At 48.2% G+C, this 18,923-nt stretch overlaps 1 protein-coding gene across 4 annotated transcripts in view; it reads left to right on the top strand.

Annotated features, from left to right (window-relative positions):
• The first annotated feature begins 653 nt into the window (after positions 1-653).
• tcn2 (transcobalamin II) overlaps positions 654-18,923 on the top strand; it is a 77,064-nt gene continuing 58,794 nt past the window's right edge. Inside the window, exons 1-2 of one of the 4 annotated variants that reach the window (XM_072497938.1) lie at positions 654-846; positions 8,858-8,936. In XM_072497938.1, the coding sequence (XP_072354039.1) occupies positions 8,879-8,936 (58 nt within the window). In that variant the 5' untranslated portion in view covers positions 654-846; positions 8,858-8,878. Of the gene's footprint in view, positions 847-888; positions 1,041-1,253; positions 1,273-2,607; positions 2,656-8,857; positions 8,937-18,923 lie in introns of those variants that run through there. The other 3 variants (XM_072497934.1, XM_072497944.1, XM_072497949.1) reach the window with 3 other exon arrangements.

Genomic DNA, 18,923 nt, shown 5'->3' with positions numbered 1-18,923 from the left:
TTTGTGTGGGTTTCGCCCACAACTCAAAGATGTGCAGGGTGGGTGGATTGGCCACACTAAATTGCCCCTTAATTTAAAAAAAATGAATTGGGTCCTCGAAATGTAAAAAAACACCAGAAATTAACCAAGGGACAAATTAAAAGGGGGCCGCTCCGAGTAGGAGCTCAGCCCCAAAATAACCAGAGAAACAGAAACTTGAAAACAACAAATTAAAACGTGCAAAGGGTAAATAAAACAATCCAACCCCTGAAGTGCCCACCGAGCAGGGAAAGCCTCAAGTGTGCCGTGGATACCGCATGCTCACTCTCCAGGGATCTCCAGATTGCCCGCTGCCTGGACCTGTAAATGGCAAGTCTCGCCAGGCCCAGGTTCACTGGGAGGTCCTGACTCCAGACCCCCAGAATGTGGTTGATTCTTAAGGGCAATTAGGGATGGTCCAGCAGGTGTCCCATAAAAGAATAAAAAAGAAACGGTGACTCCAGACGTACAGCACTATTGTTGAGTCTTAAGGCCAATAAATGCAGGCCTCGTCAGCAACACCCACATCCTATGACTGAATAATAAAACCCATTATAAGTGGCGCACACTGCAAAACCGTGGATTCAATTTAATATTGCAGGTTGCAAACTCCGTGTACTTTAAACTCCTATTGACACACACTCTGCAGGTCAGTGCGGATAGCGGATAGATTGTTGCGGAATCAACAGCAAAGCCCCATCCCCCACTTTACTTGTCTGGGCTGCAATCAGCTGAGAGCTCACATGATACCCATTGGGAACCAGACAGAAACGCACCATTTCACACAGAAAGAGGTCATTCGGCCCATCGTGTCGTGACCGCTGGCTGGTAGGGTATTGCTTTTCTTTTTTTTGCTTTCGGGTACAGGTCCAGTGCTGCGTCGGTTGCCCATTGCTGGACGGTCGGTGATCCTTCCCGTTCACAAGCAGCTTTGGGCAGCCGGGGATGAGTGCTGTATTCCGGCTTCCTGTCTCCGTCCGGTCCGGGCTCCGATTCCTATGGTCTGGCTGATTTGTGAATTAGTGAGTTGGATAACTTTCTGGATCCAGGATCGTCGCGCAGAAAGCTTTCACGGCAGCAAGAGTAAACTATATCTTTCCAATGGGTTCATATCAGCTCTTTAACTCCAGTCCTCAGATATTTAAAATCGAATATCTTCCTTCCTGGCTGTAATCGCGCCTTTAGTGCAGAGATAGTCCCAGAGTGCGGAGCTTTAACATCAACAACAGGAGCAAGAATTGAATTTCAACTCTTGTACGTAGAATTTGCCTTGTATCTTTAATTCGAGTTTCACATTTCCTTTTTTTAAATTAAGAAAGCCAATGTAGTTTAACAATGGAAAATTCTCCCAAGATCTCCACATGGAGCTGAGAGCTTGCAGTTGAACTCAGGAGATTTTCAGCCATAAATGTTGACTTGAGGGCAGGACAGGGTTACCCACAATTATTCCCTGGCAGGACAATGCTATCTTTAGTAAATGCCCCTGTCCTTATAAACTACTATATCGTCCACATTATAGATTGTTTGATTTGAGACCTGCTACTGACAGGTTTGTCCTGTCATCAGAGGTTGAGTAAGTTGGGTTTACATTCTCTGTAGTTCGGAAGACTGCGAGGTGACCTCCACGAAACATTCAAGATTATGAAGAGGCTTGACAGGATGGAGTTTGAGGCGCTCGTTGGGAAATCTAGAACAAGGGTCACCATTGTGGGCTAAAGGACAGAATGTTTAGGTGTCCAAAATACTCTGGCATGGAATCGATGGGCCGAATGGCCTCATCCTGTGTCACAGTGACTCTACAATGGAGATGAGGAGAGATCTGTTCAGTCAAAGGATAGTGAATTGTTGGAATTCTCTACCCCAGAGGGCTGTGGATAGACTGCAATAGGCAGATTTTCCATGTCTCGGGGAATTGAGGAATATGGGGAGTGAAGTTGCAGCCCACGATCAGCCGTGATCATGTTCAACGGCGGAGCAGGCTTGACTTCCCTTCTGGTCTTCTGTTCTTATCAGTATTGTTAACTCTACTTGAAATGAAGTGGGGATGACGTGTGGGTGCCCTGGCATAATTTTCAGGTATCCTGTAGATACTGTCTAGTTCAGTCTGTGCTGCCCTCTCACTATGTACAGTTTGCACTGTGCCATTTGAGAGGGGGGGGGGGGAGAGAACTAGTATGGGAGGGGACAGAAAACACTGGACAATCTCAGCAGGTCTGACAGCATCTTGTCAAGTTTGACAAAGAGTCATCGAGACTTGAAATGTGAGCTCCCTTTTCTCCCCACAGATGCTGTCAGACCTGCTGAGATTGTCCAGTATTTTTGTTCCAGCATCCGCAGTAATTTGCTTTTATCTTAGTGTGGGAGGGGAGTACGAGTGTGAACACAATCATAGCACAACAAAGACGATGGTGGGGTGAGGTGCGAATCAGCATCACTTATTTTACACCATCGCCTAAAATTCAGATTACCGCCTTCCACCCCATATGCTAATCAGGAGAAAATAATGATGAATTGGTATTGCTGTCTGTTTATTTTCCTAAAGATTTGGATCTCAGGGTTTTGATGTTGTGCTCCTTACTCACAGTTAAGATCTTCACAAACTGGTTCAAGTGTGTTTCGTGCAATTACCACAAAGAGGTGAGAAGCAAGCACCGCACTAATACTGGATTCCAAGTCATGTGTTGCCTGATTGCTGTATTTTTGCTGAAACAAGAAGCCAGAGTTCAATTGGGTATAAGCAGTGGGTGGGATCAGATGACTAAAGGTGGGAAAGTGACTGAATTTTGGCTGTTAGCTGGAAGAACCTAGTTAATGTGAGGTTATTGAATAAATCTATTTTGTGTTCATATATTACAGTGTTGGTGTTTTGAGTAGTTATAATTTATCATTAATATTCAAAATACAATTAGAATTATTGGTCTTGCATTCGTTATTTTTGCCCTTGGGGATTTTTTTTGCTCCTGAATTTTCGATCACACTAATAGGTCAGTCGCAATTCCTCAGCATTGTGTTGGTATCCTAAATCTGCTCGTGATCGCGAGCATCGTAAATCTGCTCGTGATCGCGAGCATCATAAATCTGCTCGTGATCGTGAACATCGTAACTCTGCTCGTGATCGCGAGCATCGGACGTCTGGTGGTGGCCATGGAGTGAGTGGTCGCACATTTGGTGGCTCCCACTCGTGGTGGAATTATTTGGTCCTTCCCCACCTGATTTAGGGGCTGTTTGCTGGTGTGAGGTGCATGAGCACTGAGGGATTGCAATACTCCACTGGTGGGGCCGGTTTATAGCTTACCAGACGAGGAGTGTAACAAGAAGGAAGTAGCAGCTTGACTGTGAGCATATTCGAGGTGCGACACAGGAAAAGATGGCGGAGGGTGCTGGGGAGTCATTGTCCACCCAGTGGTCTACCGAACAGCTTATGAACTTTTTGAACTCTAAGTTCAAGTAACCGAGGAAGGAGGACTCTAAGGACCTGGCGAAGGTGGTGGAGCCGCTTAGGGCGGCTATCGAGAGAGTGGAGTAGAGGCTGGAGGTGCAGTGTCTAGCACTCCAGAAAATGAAGGAGCCAATGGGCGAGCATGAGGACCGGCTGGCCTTGTTGGAGGCAGAGATGGTGCAAGTGGCAGAGAGCCGTAAGAGGCTGGGAGGGAAGGTGCAGGACCTCTAGGACAGTTCTAGGAGGCAGAATCTCTGGATCGTTTGGCTGCCTGAGGGATTGAAGGAATGCAGGCTGCAAAGTATGTGGTGAATATGCTTGAGAAGTTGGTGGGGTGTGGGGTTTTTCGTCACCCGAGGTGGATCGAGCACACAGGGCACTGAGGAGGAGACCAAAGGCGATGGTGGTGAGGCTGCATCGCTTTATCAATGAGGAAAAGATAATGAAATGGGCGAAGCAAACGATAAAGTGAATCTGGGCAAGAAATGTGCTGAGAATCTACCAGGACCTGGGTGCGGAGTTGGCCAAGTGGCGAGCCAGTTATAATTGGATCAAGGCTGCCCTCTACATGGAAGGTGTGAAGTTTGGGCTGTTGTATCCTGCTTGCCTGTGGGTCACACCAGAATTGGGAATTTTATTTTGATATGCCAGCGGAGGTGAGTAGATTTAGGAGAGACCATGGGTTGGGAGGTGTGTGAGTGCACCGACCTTCAGAGATGTTAAAGTGGGGAATGTGAGTGCCCATGACGGGCAGATTGGTGTATTCAATGAATATGCGTGTGGAGTGGGTGAGTGTGCTTTCTTTCTGTGTGGGGAAATGTGGGTGTGGGCCGGTTATGGGAAGGGGGTAGTCGTAGGTTGGCTGGGTGGGTGGCTAGTGAAGTGGGGTGTCGGCTGGAGAAGGGAGGGGGTCTCATTAGGCTTGCTTTGTTTTTGGTTATGGGGATGGGTGCTGTGGGATGTGGCACAAATTGGTTAAGAGGGGATGGCGGTGACATCTTTGGGAGGGCCCAAGGCTGATTGAGGTGTGGACTGTGGGAGCAGGCAAAGGAAAGGGTATGGCTGACCGGCAAGAGAGGGGGACGGGGAGCTCTCGACCGGGTTGATTGCATAGAATGTATGGGTTTAAATGGTCCAGTCAAACAGTCACAGGTATTCGCACATTGAAGGCGTTTGAAGGCGGATGTCGTGTTTCATAGAATCATAATATCCCTACAGTGCAGAAGGAGGCCCTTCGAAAGACCACCCCACCTAACCTTTGTATACTAAGGGCCAATTTGCATGGCCAATCCACCTAACCTGCACATCTTTGGACTGTGGGAGGAAACCGGAGCACCCGGAGGAAACCCACGTTCTTCAGGAGACACAGCTGAAGCTGGGGGACCAGACACGGCTGAGGAAGGGTTGGGTGGGGCAGGTGTTCCACACAGGGTTGGATATGAAGATGAGGTGTGTGGTGGTGCTGGTTAACAAGAGGGTGGCCTTTTGAGGTTGGCAGCATTGTATCTGATTCTGTGGGTAGGTTTGTGATGGTTAGTGGGAAGTTGGAGGGAACGCCTGTGGTGTTCGTGAATGTTTATGTCCCAAATTGGGATGACGTGTATTTTCTGAGGCACGTCTTGGGTACGATTCCGGACCTGGACATGCACCGACTGGTTATTGGGGGGGGGGGTTTCAACACGGTTCTGGATCCTAGATTGGACCGGTCATGTCCTAGGTCCATGAAGGTTTTGGTTATGGCAAAGGAGTTGATTGGGTTTGTGGGGGGCGGGGGGAGGTGGGGGGATAGGTGCGGACCTGTGGCAGTTTGAGAGACCAAGGTAAAGCATTTTTTGTATTTTTCCCCTGCACTGGTGTACTCTTGGATTGATTTCTTTGTGTTAGACAAGGTGCTGCTGGCAGGGATGGTTGGATCTGACTTTCGGCGATTGTGGTCTCTGACCGCGTGCCACACTGGGTGGATCTGCAGATGGTACAGGGGGAGGCTCAGTGGCTGCAATGGAGGTTAGATGTGGGATTACTGGTGCACGAGGGAGTATGTGGGAGGGTGAGGGCGGCCATTCAAAACTATGTGGGGCTGAATAATTCAGGGGAGGTCACAGCTTACATGTGTGGGAGGTGCTGAAAACGGTGTTGCAAACGGTGTTAAGGGGTGAATTCATATCAATTTGGGCGCACAGAGAGAGAGCGGAATGGGTGGAGATGCTGAGGTTGGTTGAGGACATCCTGAGGGTGGACCGGAGATATTCAATGGTGCCAGGGGAGGCTCCAGGTGGAGTTTAGACTGGTATCCACTGGAGAGACGGTAGAGCAGTTACGGAGAGCCATAGAGGTGACTTCTGAGTATGGGGAGAAAGCGAGTAAAATGTTTGCGCACCAGTTGAGGAAGTAGACAACGGTGATAGAGATTGGGAGGGTGCGGAATGAGAGGGGCATGGTGGTACCGGAGCCGGAGGGGGTGAATTGGACTTTGGCAGCCTTCTATCGGAGGTTGTATGAGTCGGAGCCTCCGCTGGGGGATGAAGGAATGAGACAATTCTTGGACGGGGTGGAGTTCCTGGAGTTGAGGAGGGGAAGGTGCAGGGATTGGAGGCCCCAATTGGGTTGAGGGAGATGATTGGACTGTGTGGATTCGATGCTGTTGCAGGCGTCTATATTGTTCACTTTAAAGAAGGATAAAGACCCGGCCGGATGCTGTACAAGGCGCCTAAGGCCAGTGTTCGGACAAACCAGATTAGTTCAGAGTACTTTGGACTGCACAGGGGGACGAGGCAAGGTTGGTTGAGGGCATCCTGAGGGTGTCTGCTCTGCCTGCTGCTTTTTGCTGTAATGATAGAACAGTTGGCAATGTCAAGGCGTCGAGGGGGTAGAGAGGGATTGAGCGGTGTGGGGTCAAGCACAGGATTTCTCTGCAGATGACCTCCTGTTGTACATTTCATACCCGGTTGGTAGTTTTGATAGGATCATGGGGATCCTGGGTGAGTTTGGCTGCTTTTCGAGGTACAAATTGAATACGGGGAAAAGCGACGTGTTCCCAATTAATGCTAGGGACGGGAGAGAAGGCTGGGGGAATTGTCGTTTCGGATAGTGGGGGTGAGCTTTTGCTTTCTTGGGATACAGTGTTGCTAACTTTTAGTTTGCTCTTAAATGTTGCCTGTTGTATCCTTACTTAATTTGCTCTGTTTCTATAACCTTTGCTCTAGAGTCGCCAGGTATCTTTATGAGGTTCAAGTTCACGTACTGATCAATAACTCAACACACCAATTAGTAAGATTCAAATCAAAACACATTTATTATACACAGTCAATCACTACTCATGCATAAAATAACTATTCTCTTTCACTAAAAGGCCTATACTTAGCTTCGGAATTGGCCCACCAGGTCAGGGGAACAAATGGCCTTTTGTTCGATCTGAGCCTGCAGGATTCAAAAGCTGGTATGGACTGGTAGCTAGGAGTGCCTATCTCGTAGTGTGCGTTGACTGGAGACTTACTTGGTTGATGCGGCAGCTTGGACAGTTCACTCGCACGGGTTGATTCGAGTTGCTGAGTGACCCTGCCAAGAAGGACGATTTGAACTTGGGGACTCTATTTTATAGTCCCCAGGGGCTTCCCGCCCCTTTGGGCGGACCCCGTACCTGGTTCCAAGTGATTGGACTATGTTCCGATCACTTGGATCAATTTCTCCAATACTGGAGTTGTTCCCTGATCGCTGGCCGGTCCCTGAGTGTCCGTTGGCCTTCCTTTGTCTTGGCTCCTGCTGGCGCCGAGGAGTCTATTCACCTTACATGTTTCGATTGTTCCCGGGGACCGCTCATTAGTATGCAGATGGCTGTGAGTTTCAGTGCTGTCTGGGCTTTTGCAAGTTCTAATACACAGGATTTTTGCACTTGCTAGTTTTTGTCTGTGTTGGCTGAATTTCCCTGTCGTCTTTGCCGATCTCCATTTTAAGTCAGGAAGTGGCCAACCCAGGTGGCTACAACAGGTGGTGCAGAGTTGGGCTCAGATGCATAAACTGAACTTGACACGACTGGTGGATGGAATGAAGGTGGATTTCAGGAGGTGGGATGTGCTGCCATTGTCTTTGGTGGGTGCAGGTGCAGACAGTGAAAATGACGGAGCAGCCCAATTTCTGTTCATATTTCAGAACCTCCCCATTTTTGTTCCTAAGTCGTCCTTTGGAAAGGTGAATGGGCTGATCTCCAGGTTTGTGTAGGCGGGGAAGGCCCTGCGGTCAAGGAGGGTGTTTCTGGAGAGGGAGCAATAAGGGGGTTCAGCTGGCTTTGTATAGTAATGGTTAGGAAATGGGTGGTGGGGGAGGGGTCGGTTTGGTGGCGATGGTGTAGGGGGCCAGCCTGAGGTCATTGTTGTTGGTGCCCCTCCCATTCTCCCTGGTTCGGTACTCCATGGACCCGGTGGTGGTATCGGCATTGAGAGTTTGGAACCAGTATAGGCAGCACTTTGGATTGCAAGGTATATCGCTGTGGGCGGTGCTTTGCAACAATTATAGGTTTGTGCCGGCGGGGCGGGGTTGGATGCAAGGTCCCGGGAATGGCTGCACTTGGGGATAGAATACTTAAGGAATTTTTTTTATGGGAGAAACGTTTGCGGGTCTGGAGGAACCCGAGGAGACGTATCAGCTACCAAAGGCGAATAGGTTCGGTATTCTGCAGGCTAGGGACTTTTCTGGGCGTGTCCAAGGTATGCGTGAGTGACCTGGCAGAATTTCTGCATCTGAGCAAAGTTGAGTTTGCTATATGTGGAGTGGAAGAGGGGTTCATCCTGAGGTGGAAGCTGTTTATTGACTTCTTTTAAGGAGTCTTGAGTTGTCAGCATGTGGGAGGGTGGGGGAGGCCTTCAATAAAATGTGAATGCAAGCGTCATAACTATGCTCGTGATTGCAAGCACTGTAACTATGCTAGTAATACAGGTATTGTACTCCGAAATAATGAACCGAATTTCCTTTCAGCTGATTGCATAATTCCAACAATTAAAAACAATTTTATGATCTTCCCTTGTCTTCAATAAACAATAGCATGTTTATTCAGTTATAATTTCAGTTATTATGAATCCCTTCTTGGAGATCTAATTATTCTGGTGCTGTTCTCTGAATACCTCCAATGTTTAATCTGTTAGTCTTGAAGCAAGGGTTACCAGAACTAAACATGCATTTTTAAATGCTAGAAACTACATCACAATAAAATAGCCTATTTTAACCAGCAATAAAATCCTCTTGAGATGGTTTCTGGTGAATAATCAGCCTTGTCAACGATAGTTCCCTAATGACTAGAGTTTTTAAGTGAATGGTCAATAATGGTCCCTTTATCTATGTTGTTTCTCGTTTATCAATGGAAAACTCATCCATCTTTAAGTGATTTCTCTTTTTTGTTTTCTGAAACAGGTATTTTTCCTGAAGAACATTATGCAGCCCAGAAGGTTGCTGTTGATATCCTGCATGCAGGCTCTCTTCCTCACAGTCAGTAAGTATGATAGGAAAAATACAAAATGAGTACACTATTTAAATGGAGAGTGATTGCAGAACGCAGTAGTACAGAGGGATCTGGGTACACAAATCACCAACAGTTGGTATGCAGGTACAGCAAGTGATTAAGAAGGTAAATGGATGGGCAGCACGGTGGCGCAGTGGGTTAGCCCTGATGCCTCACGGCGCTGAGGTCCCAGGTTTGATCCCGGCTCTGGGTCACTGTCTGTGTAGAGTTTGCACATTCTCCCCGTGTTTGCGTGGGTTTCACCCCCACAACCCAAAGATGTGTAGGTTAGGTGGATTGGCCACGCTAAATTGCCCCTTAATTGGGGAAAAAAAATGAATTGGGTCCTTTAAATTTATTTTTTTAAAAAGGTAAATGGAATGCTGCACTTTCTTGCAAGAGGAACTGAGTATAAAAGTGGGTAAGTTTTACTGCAGCTGTACAGAGCCTTGGTGAGACCACATCCGGAATATTGTGTAAAGTGTAGGTCGCGTTATGTGAGAAATTATATTATTACATTAGAAGCAGTTCAGAAAGTGTTTGCTTGACTCATTATTGGGATGAAGAAAGGTTGAACAGGTTGGCTTTATCCCATTGGAGATTAGAAGAATAAGAGGTGATCTGACTGAGACAAATAGGATTCTGAGCGAATTTGATACTGGGAAGATATTTCCTTTTGTGAGGGAGACCAGAACTAGGGGGAACAATTTAGAAAATAAAAGGGTCACCTTTTTAAGACAAGAGATGAGGAGAATTTTTTCTCTCTGTAAGTATTTAGTATGCAAAATTCTCTTCTCCAGAAGACTGAGTTTACGAGATTTTTGGAAGACTGGGGAGTGAAGGATTATGGGGGACAGACCGGAAAGTGGAGTTAAAGCCGTGACCTTATTGAATGGCAGAGCAGGGCCAAATGGCCTACATCTTCTCCTATCTTCCTATGTCACTAAAAGGTTTTTCATAATAGTCAATACAACCCAAAACAATCAAACAGGAAAAAAAAGCAAAACATCACAAACAAAAAAGGGGAAAACAACACGCAACACCTAATTAACTTAAATGCAAAAACTAACCTACACTCTCGTAGCTGATGGTGACAATCTCTTTTTTAAAAATAAATTTAGAGTACCTAATTTTTTTAAAATTAAGGGGCAATTTAGCTTGGCCAATCCACCTACCCTGCACATCTTTGGATTTGCGGGGGGTGGGGTGTGAGACCCACGCAGACACTGGGAGAATGTGGGAACTCCACATGGACAGTGACCCGGGGCTGGGATCGAACCCGGGTCCTCGTTGTCGTGAGGCAGCAGTGCTAACCACTGCGCCACTGTGCCGCCCTGACAGTGACTAACTCCTTAAAAAAAAAAAAAAAATGGTTGCCATCTTTGAACCTCTCCAACAACTCTGAACCAATATTTTGCCTCTGTTTTCACGGTAGAAGATAATAAAATAAACTCAAAAACTACAGTTAATGCAGAGGAACTTGGTGCAATAAACATCACTAGAGAGGTGGTATTGAATAAACTGATAGGATTAAAGGCAGATAGTCTCCGGGACCTGATGGTCTGCCGCCTAGCGTATTAAGGGAGGTGGCTGCAGAGATAATGGATGCATTGTTTTTTTTCAAATTTAGAATACCCAATTATTTTTTTCCAATTAAGGGGCAATTTAACATGGCCAATCCACCTACCCTGCACATCTTTGGGTTGTGGGGGCGAGACCCACGCAAACCTGGGGAGAATGTGCAAACTCCACACGGACAGTGACCCAGAGCCAGGATTGAACTTGGGACCTCAGCGACGTGAGGCAGCAATGCTAACCACTGCGCCACTGCACTGCCCCTGGAAGCATTGGTTATGATAATTCAGAATTCTCTGGATTCTGGAAGGGTCCTGGTGGATTGGAAAGAAGCTAATGTGATGCCCCTATTCAAAAAGGGCAAGAGCAAAAAGTAGGAAACTATAGACCGGTTAGATTGACCTCTGTGGTGGGTAGTTGTTGGAATCAATCATTAAGGAGGAGATGACTGAACATTTGGAAAGACGAAGCTCAATCCACAATTGTCAGCATGGTTTTATGAAGGATAAGTCAGCTTGACAAACTTGCGTGAGTTCTTTCAGGGCGTAACCAGCAAAGTGGATAATGGGGAACCTGTGGATATGGTATATCTAGACTTCCAGAAGGTGTTTGACAAGGTGCAGCATAATAGACTGATCCAGAAGTTGAGTAGGGGATTGGGGTATAGTACGAGATTGGATTGAAGATTGGCTGACTGACAGAAAGCAGAGGGTCAGGATAAATGGGTCCTTCTCTAGCTGATGAACTATAACTAGCGGGGTGCCACAAGGGTCAGTCCTCGGGCCTCAACTGTTTATAATCTATATAAATGATCTGCAAGCAGGGACAGAGTGTAACATAGCATAATTTACGGATAATACTAAAATAGGTGGGAAAGCAGACAGTGAAGAGAAGTTAAAGATTTTACAGACAGATATTGATAGGCTAGGAGAATGGGCCAAATTTGGCAGATGGAGTTTAATGTAGATAATTGTGAGGTTATCCATTTAAGCCATAAAAATAGAGAGCCAAATTATTATCTAAATGGAAAGCAGATTCAAAATGCGGCTGGGCAGAGGTAGTCGTATTGTTCATGAATTGTAGAAAGACGGTATGCTGGTACAGCGTATTATTAAAAAGGCAAATGGAATGTTAGCGTTTGTTGCAAAAGGACTGGAGTATAAAAGTAGAGAAGTGTTGTTGCAATTGTATAGGGTGTTGGTGAGACCATATCTGGAGTATTGTGTCCAGTTTTGGTCTCTTTATTTGAGGAAGAATGTGCTGGCATTGGAGACAGTTCAGAGGAGGTTCACCAAATTGATTCTGGGGCTAAAGGGTTGCCGTATGAGGAGAGATTAAACAGTTTGGGCTTATACTCGCTGGAGTTTAGAAGGATGAGAGGGGATCTGATTGAGGTATATAAATACTAACCAAGATTGATAAAGTAAACGTAGCCCAAATGTTCTCCAATTGTTGGACTATCTAGAATCAGAGGTCGATCTAGAACCCCCCCCCCCCCGATGTTGAACTTAATGTCATTTCTGGATTTGGAAAACATTAAGTCACCAGGCCAAGCAAAGTGGGAGACCTCCATTGAAGCAATATTCGCCTCCAAGCTATCAATGAGGCAAAGGCAAGAACATCCGCCTTTACCCCAGACTGTATCACCGGCGAATCCGACAACCTGAATATGGCCACCAGCGGACGCGGATCCAAATCTACGTGAAGTATCTCTGACATGGTGTTAAAGAATGAAGCCCAGAAATCTACAAGTTTGGGGCAGGACCAGAACATATGTGAATGGATAGCCAGCCCAAGAGAACAGCGCTCAAGACCTATCCTCAATACCAGAGAAGAACCGGTTCATGGTAGGGTGGCATGGTAGCAGAGTGGTTAGCACTGTAGCTTCACAGCTCCAGAGTCCCAGGTTCAATTCCGGCCTTGGATGATGTGCAGAGTTTGCACATTCTCCCCGTGTCTGCGTGGGTTTCCTCCGGGTTCTCCGATTTCCTCCCACAGTCCAAAGACGTGCAGGTTAGGTAGATTGGCCATGCTAAATTGCTCTTGGTGTCCAAAAAGATTTGGTTGGGTTACGGGGATAGGGTCGAGAGTGGGCTTAGGTAGGGTGTGCTTTCCAAGGGCCGGTGCAGACTCAATGAGTAGAATAGCCTCCTTCTGCACTGTAAATTCTGTGAATTTGATCCTTGCCCTGGTCAAGTGCGTCCTATGCAGTACCTTAAACTGAATCAGATTCAGCTGAGCACATGAAGACGTGGAGTTGACTCTATGAAGGGCCTCACTCTATATCTCACTATTAAGAATGGGACCTGGGAAAATTACAAATGCTTCAATAAAATATTTTCTAAAAAAAAAAGAATGGGACCCGGAAGCACGGTGGCGCAGTGGTTAGCACTGCTGCCTCACGGTGCCGAGGTCCCAGGTTCGACCCCGGCTCTGGGTCACTGTCCATGTGGAGTTTGCACATTCTCCCCGTGTTTGTGTGGGTTTCACCCCCACAACCTAAAGATGTGCAGGGTAGGTGGATTGGCCATGCTAAATTGCCCCTTTAATTGGAAAAAAATAAGTTGGATCTCTAAATTTAAAAAAAAAATAAGAAAAAGGAAATAAATTTAGACTACCCAATTCAAAAAAACAAGAATGGGACCCAACTCACCCCCCCATCTACCCTCCCACCACTCAACGGGGCAAAACCCGTTGAAAGGCTATGACCATGTAGGTCCGAAATAGACATCTCCGTAGACGTAACAGCGTAATTTACATTGGATGGAATGTAAAATAAAAATGCAATAACCTTTCTGTATCCTGGCTCTGGTAGTGCAAGTATAGAAGAGATCTTGTCATCAATACTGAGTTTAGGATATAGGAGGGGAGAATTCTGACCATCAGTGTCCCTATTACAGAAAGGTATATACTATAGCTCTTTAATTGGACCTGGGAGACCTGTCCTTCTGATCAGGCACTGATTCTATTGACCTACAAATTTAATTCCAGTATGGTAGCATCTTCTCAAACTGAGCAGCAGAATTTCAATTTCTTGCACTTGCTTCAGAAAACATGGCTGCTGCACATCGTTTTATTAAAAGTCACCATGGCCAATTGAGGTGAGGAGGAATCTGAGGGTTGCGAGCCTTTGGAACTCCTTGCCGCAGAGACATGTGGGTGAAGTGTCCTTGTGCTTATTTAGATAGATTCTTGATCAGTAAGGGAATCAAGGGTTACGGGCAAAGGGCAGGGAAATGGACATCAGGAATATTGGATCAGCCATGATCCTATTGAATGATGAAGCAGGCTTGAGGGGCCGAACGGCCTACTCCTGTTCCTATTTCTTATGGCATCACCCCTGAGACATGTGTTTCACAAAAACTGTTTTACTTTGCCCCTGTATGTTCCATTCTGACCTGTGCTCCTATTGGGGTCCAATCTGCATCCACACAGTTTCTCAGCTTTAAGGTGTAATGTCCTAGAGCGTCATTAGGTTTTCAAGGGAAGTGGTGGCATAGTGGTAATGTCCTAGTAATCGAGGGACCCAGGCTAATGGTCTGGGTACCCGGGTTTGAATCCCTCCGTAGCAGTAAGTGGAAGTTGAATTGAATCCAATAATAATCTGGAATTAAAAGTCTAATGATGACCATGAAACCATTGTTGTAAAAATCCATCTGTTTCACCAATGTCCTTTTGAGAAGGAAATCCGCTGTCCTTGCCTTGTCTGGCCTACATGTGACTCCAGTTGCACAGCAATGTAGCTGACTTTTAAATGCCCTCTCTGAAAGCAAGACATTCCATCCAAAGGGCAATTAGGGATAGGAAATAATTACTGGCCTTGGCAACGAGGTCCACATCCCATGGGCGAATAAAAAGAATTGGGGGGGGGTTGGCTGTATTACAGATGATATCTTGACATATCAATGTTCGCCCATAGGCTGCTCTTTCTATTTCTCCCCCTATCTTTCTTTCTTGATGTCTGCTCCCTCTTGTCCTGCTGCCCCGCTCCCCTCCAACCGCCCCCGAATCTGCGTCTCCTCTTTTTTCCAACACTTGACGTTGAGATGGGAAATAAAATGTTAGTTGAAATAAAAATACTTTTATTTGATTTTACTAAACTTTCCAATGTTCTTCCTAATTTTACATGTATAAATTGCCACTCTTTTTTTAAAAAATATATTTTTATTAAGAATTTTTCAATAACAATATTTTCCACCTTACAAACAACCCCCCCTCCCTAACAAAGAAAAGAAAAGAACTTGCATGGCAAGACATGAACATGGCAAGTCAATAAAATACAGAACTTTGTACAATGGATTCTTCCCGGACATGTCAGTTTCCGGATCATTCATGTGCTTTCTTGCTCACATGCCCCCCACAGGAACCCCCCTTTCTCCCCCCGCTCCCCCCACGAACGATGTCCCCCCCCCACCCCCCCCCGGGTTGCTGCTGCTGCTGTCCGACCTTCATCTAACGCTCCGCGAGATAGCCTAGGAACGGTTGCCACCGCCTGTAGAACCCCTGCGCAGACCCCCTCAAGGCAAACTTTATCCTTTCCAACTTGATAAACCCAGCCATATCATTTATCCAGGCCTCCACGCTGGGGGGCTTCGCCTCCTTCCACATTAACAAGATCCTTCGCCGGGCTACTGGGGAATCAAAGGCCAGAATGCCGGCCTCTTTTGCCTCCTGCACTCCCGGCTTGTCCACTACTCCAAATAGTGCTAGCCCCCAGCTTGGCTTGACCCGGGCTTTCACCACCTTAGATACTGTTCCCACCACTCCCCTCCAGAACCCCTCCAGTGCCGGACATGACCAAAACATATGGACATGGTTTGCCGGACTTCCTGAGCACCTCCCACATCTGTCCTCCACCCCAAAGAACCTACTCAGCCTCGCCCCCGTCAGAGGCGCTCTATGAACCACCTTAAATTGTATCAGGCTAAGCCTGGCACACGAAGAAGAGGAATTAACCCTACTTAGGGCATCCGCCCATAGCCCCTCCTCAATCTCCTCCCCCAACTCCTCTTCCTATTTACCCTACAGCTCCTCTACCAAAGCCTCCCCCTCTTCTTTCATTTCCTGGTATATCGCCGACACCTTGCCCTCTCCGACCCATACGCCCAAAATCACCCTATCTTGAATCCCCTGTGCCGGGAGTAGCGGAAATTCCCTCACCTGCCGCCTCACAAACGCCCTCACTTGCATGTACCTGAAAGTGTTTCCTGGGGTAGCCCAAACTTCTCCTCCAGCGCCCCTAAGCTCGCGAACGTCCCGTCAATGAACAGGTCCCCCATTCTTCTAATCCCTACCCGATGCCAGCTCTGAAATCCCCCGTCCATCCTTCCTGGGACAAACCGATGGTTGTCTCTGATCGGGGACCACACCGAGGCTCCTGTCGCACCCCTGTGCCGTCTCCACTGCCCCCAGATCGTTAGCGTTGCCGCCACCACTGGGCTCGTGGTATACTTTGTCGGCGAGAGCGGCAGTGGTGCCGTCACCAGCGCCCCCAGGCTCGTTCCTTTACAGGACGCCATCTCCAACCTCTTCCAGGCCGCCCCTCTCCCTCCATCACCCACTTACGGATCATCGCCACGTTGGCTGCCCAATAATAACCACCCAGATGCGGCAATGCCAACCCTCCTCTCTCTGCTACTCTCCAGGAACCCCCTCCTTACCCGCGGGGTCTTTCTCGCCCACACAAATCCCGTAATGCTCCTGCTTACCCTCTTTAAAAAAGGCCTTAGTGATCACAATTGGGAGGCATTGGAATACAAAAAGAAATCTCGGGAGGACCACCATTTTAACCGACTGTACCCTACCCGCCAGCGAGAGTGGCAACATGTCCCACCTTTTAACATCCTCCTCCATCTGTTTCACCAACCGCGTCAAACTAAGTTTGTGCAGTGCCCCCCAACTCCTAGCTACCTGAATCCCCAAATATCGAAAGCTCCTTTCCGCCCTCCTCAACAGTAGGTCGTCTTTCCCTCTTCCCTGGTCCCCCTGATGGATCACAAAGAGCTCACTCTTTCCCACATTGAGCTTATAGCCCAAAAAGTCTCCAAACACCCGTAGGATCTGCATTACCTCAACCATCCCCTCCACTGGATCCGTCACATAAAGCAACAGGTCATCTGCATACAGCGACACTCTATGTTCCTCTTCCCCCTCGAACCACCCCCTTCCATTTCCCTGACTCCCTTGATGCCATGGCCAAAGGTTCAATTGCTAATGCGAACGACAGAGGGGACAGGGGGCACCCCTGCCTCGTCCCTCGGTGCAGCCGGAAATACTCCGACCTCCGCCGGTTCGTGACCACACTCGCCACCGGGGCTTTATACAGGAGCTTAACCCAACTAATAAAGCCTCCCCCGAACCCAAACCTCCTCAACACTTCCCAGAGATACTCCCACTCTACCCGATCGAAGGCCTGCTCCGCGTCCATGGCTGTCACTATCTCCGCTTCTCCCTCCACCGATGGCATCATTATCACATTTAGGAGCCTTCACACATTGGTATTTAACTACCTACCCTTTACGAATCCCGTCTGGTCCTCGTGAATCACCCCCGGGACACAGTCCTCAATCCTCATGGCCAACATTTTTGCCAGCAACTTAGCATCTACATTAAGGAGCGAGATCGGTCTATATGACCCACATTGCAGTGGGTCCTTATCCCACTTCAAGATCAAAGAGATCGTCGCCTCCGACATTGTCGGGGGTAGGGTCCTCCCCCTCCCTTGATTCATTGAAGGTCCTTACCAGCAACGGGGCTAACAGGTCTAAATACTTCCTGTCCCACCCATCCCTTCCTTAACCTGACCTGATCTGCCACCTTCAAATGTATCTCCTGAAGCATGGCCACGTCTGCCTTCAGTCCCTTTAGGTGCGCGAACACTCAGGCCCTCTTAACCGGCCCATTTAGGCCTCTCACATTCCACGTGATCAGCCCCCTCCGCTAGATCCACATCTAGCACTTTTGCTCCCCCATATTACTTCCGTGAGTCAGCTGACCTCTGCTGACCCCGGCTTCCCCCGCCTTCCCGTTGATCTCCCCCGTGTGGGAGTCTCTCCTCCTCCTTACCTTCCTCCAGCCCCCCCCCCCCCCCCTTTTGGCGCGGGAAAACAGCCCGCGCTTTCCTGGACCAGCCCCGCCCCCTGTGGCGCAGCTCCTGTTGCGGCCATCATCCCAGTTCCCTCATCTCCGAGTCTCACCTCCCTCCAGCACCGACGCCCACATTCCCCATCATTTTGTCTACAGAAAAGAAAAAAGGAAGTTTTAGGAATTTTAACCAGAACTCTACCCACATCCCCATCCATCATCCCACCCACAAAATATTCTTTACCCATATTTACAACCCCATATACAACCACATCCCTTCAGTTCGAGTCCAGTTTTTCCGTCTGTATATAGGTCCAAGCCTCTTCTGGCGTTTCAAAATAATGGTGTCGGTCCTGATAAGTGACCCACAGTCACGCAGGCTGCAGCATGCCGAACCTGACTCTTTTTCTATGCAGCACCGCCTTGGCCCGGTTGAAGCCAGCTCTCCTCTTTGCCATCTCCGCGCTCCAATCCTGGTATACCCGGATCACCGCGTTCTCCCATCTGCTGCTCCGCACCTTCTTGGCCCATCTCAGCACACTTTCTTTATCCACGAAGCGATGGAACCTTCCCACTATCACCCTTGGCGGCTCATCTGCCTTGGGTCTCCTCGCCAGGACCCGGTGAGCCCCTTCCAGCTCCAGGGGGGTCGGAGAGGCCTCCGCACCCATCAGCGAATGGAGCATCGTGCTCACGTACGCCCCTGCATCAGCTCCCTCCTTTCCTTCAGGAAGACCCAGAATCCGGAGGTTCTTCCTCCTCGACCTGTTCTTCAGGACCTCAATTCTCTCGGCCCACCTCCTGTGCACCGCCTCGTGCGCCTCCACTTTAACCGCCAGGCCCAGGATATCGTCCTCGTTGGTGTTCACTTTATCGTTCACCTCACGAAGCTCCACCGCCTGGGTCTTCTGGGTCTCCTTTAGCCCCTCGATCACCAACAGCATCGGCGCCAGCACCTCCTTTTTCAGCACCTCCACACATCTCATGAACTCCTGCTGGTCTGGCCCCCACGCTGCTCGCTCTCCGCCATCTTGCCTTCTTCCCCTCGTTTTGAACTCTGCTCCATGGCCTCTTTCCTCGTTGCGTTACCGCTGCTCCCTGCCAAATATTGTAGGGGGGGGGAACCGCACTGCTCCTTCCCACACAGGATTAATTTGAAAACAGCTCCGTTGGGGCTCCTCTGGAGAGCCCGAAAGTCCGTTTTCGCGGGAGCTGCCGAAACGCGCGGCTTAGCTCCGCATCGCCGCAACCGGAAGTCGAATTGCCACTCTTTGAAAGTGTTTAACTTCAGTCTCTCTCTCACAGTAATTAAGGGAAGCA

The sequence above is a fragment of the Scyliorhinus torazame genome, chromosome 1, assembly GCF_047496885.1.
Source record: "Scyliorhinus torazame isolate Kashiwa2021f chromosome 1, sScyTor2.1, whole genome shotgun sequence".
Classification (NCBI taxonomy): Eukaryota; Metazoa; Chordata; class Chondrichthyes; order Carcharhiniformes; family Scyliorhinidae; genus Scyliorhinus; species Scyliorhinus torazame.
Note: the sequence above shows the minus strand (reverse complement) of the source record. Positions and strands in the feature narration are given on the sequence as shown.